This window comes from Eimeria mitis, genomic scaffold, assembly GCF_000499745.2.
Source record: "Eimeria mitis Houghton genomic scaffold, Emh_scaff736, whole genome shotgun sequence".
NCBI lineage: Eukaryota > Apicomplexa > Conoidasida > Eucoccidiorida > Eimeriidae > Eimeria > Eimeria mitis.
In genome coordinates, this window is record NW_013575371.1 from 11,377 (window position 1) to 12,794 (window position 1,418).

General features: G+C 55.9%; 1 protein-coding gene across 1 annotated transcript in view; it reads right to left on the reverse strand.

Moving 5' to 3' along the window:
* Window positions 1-342: 342 nt before the first annotated feature.
* EMH_0021120 (uncharacterized protein) overlaps window positions 343-1,418 on the reverse strand; it is a gene marked incomplete at both ends in the record, with an annotated part of 2,487 nt that continues 1,411 nt past the window's right edge. Inside the window, 2 exons of the mRNA XM_013501687.1 lie at window positions 343-522; window positions 696-1,036. Of these exons, the coding sequence (XP_013357141.1) occupies window positions 343-522; window positions 696-1,036 (521 nt within the window). The remainder of the gene's footprint in view (window positions 523-695; window positions 1,037-1,418) is intronic.

The window sequence follows — 1,418 nt, forward strand, 5'->3', positions numbered from 1 at the left end:
TTTGCTTCTGATAGATGAAGCAGCCGCTGTGGGGACCCCCAACAACGGCTCAGATGATGCTGCTGCTGCAGCAGCAGCAGAATATACAGTAGCAGCAAGCGTTGCAGCAGTTGCTGCTGCAGCAGTTGCTGCTGCAGCAGCAGCAGCATTTACATTAGTAGCATGTGTGCTGCTGCTGTAGCACCTGATGCAACAGCTGTTGCAGCAGCAGCTGCAGCAGCATATACAGGAACAGCAACAGCCGCTGCTGCTGCTGCTGCATTTGACAGTTCCCTTTATTAATCAGTGTTATTACTTGCTGCTTTATTTATTTATTTATAAATAAATAAATAAATAAATAAACTACAATCCACCTGCTGCTGTTGCTGCTGCTGCTTCTGCTGCTGCTGCTGCTGCTTCTGCTGCTGCTGCTGCTGCTGCTGCTGCTGCTGCTGCTGCTGCAGCACTAGGTGAGGAGACAGTCGCAGAGCTGGCATCTTCTCCTTGAGGGGTCATTGCTGTATGTACACTGCGGGCAGCAGACTGCAGCAGACACAGACACACACATACACATTGCTGCTGCTGCTGCTGCTGCTGCTGCTGCTGCTGCTGCTGCTGCTGCTGCTGGGGAAGGGGTGGTGCTGTGGCTGCTGCATACTTTTGCTGCTGCTGCTGCTGCTGCCTTTGCTGTTGTTCCTATTTCCTTTGGCCTTTACATCCGCCAGAGTGAGAGGCTTGCGCTGCCGCTGCTGCTGCTGCTGCTGCTGCTGCTGTTGTTTCTGCTGCTGCTGCTGCTGCTGCTGTGGCGTGCTGCGGCGTCCGTTTGCTGCTTGGAGGGCTGGGAAGGCCTCGGCGAGGTCCGGCACGTTATAGCTGCTGCTGCTGCTGCTGCTGCTGCTGCTGCTGCTACTGCTGCTGCTGCTGCTACTGCTACTGCTACTGCTGCTGCTGCTGCTGCTGCTGCTGCTGCTGCTGCTGGGCTGCAGCTGAGTGTTGCAGACAGCGCAGCGCGTGCGGCCGCGCGGGTTGTTGAAGGTGCAGGCGATGCAGGTTGGGTCTGAGCAGCAGCAGCAGCAGCAGCAGCAGCAGCAGCAGCAGCACCAGCAGATGGAGAAGCAGCAGAAGCAGCAGCAGCAGAAACAACAATAGATGCAGTAGCAGCAGCAACAGCAACAGATACAGCAACAATACATGCATCGACGGAAGCAGCAGATGTATTAACAACAGCAGCAGATACAGGACAGTCTGCTGCTGCAGCAGCAGCAGCAGCAGCAGCAGCAGCAGAGACAACAGCAGCAACAGGACAGCAGCAGCAGCAGCAGAGAAGAAAGCATCAGCAGCACTGTTGCGTACTTATATTAGAGGCGCTAGTGTCTTTGTTGCGGCCCCACTGCTGCTGCTGCTGCTGCTGCTGCTGCTGCTGCTGCTGCTGCTGCTGC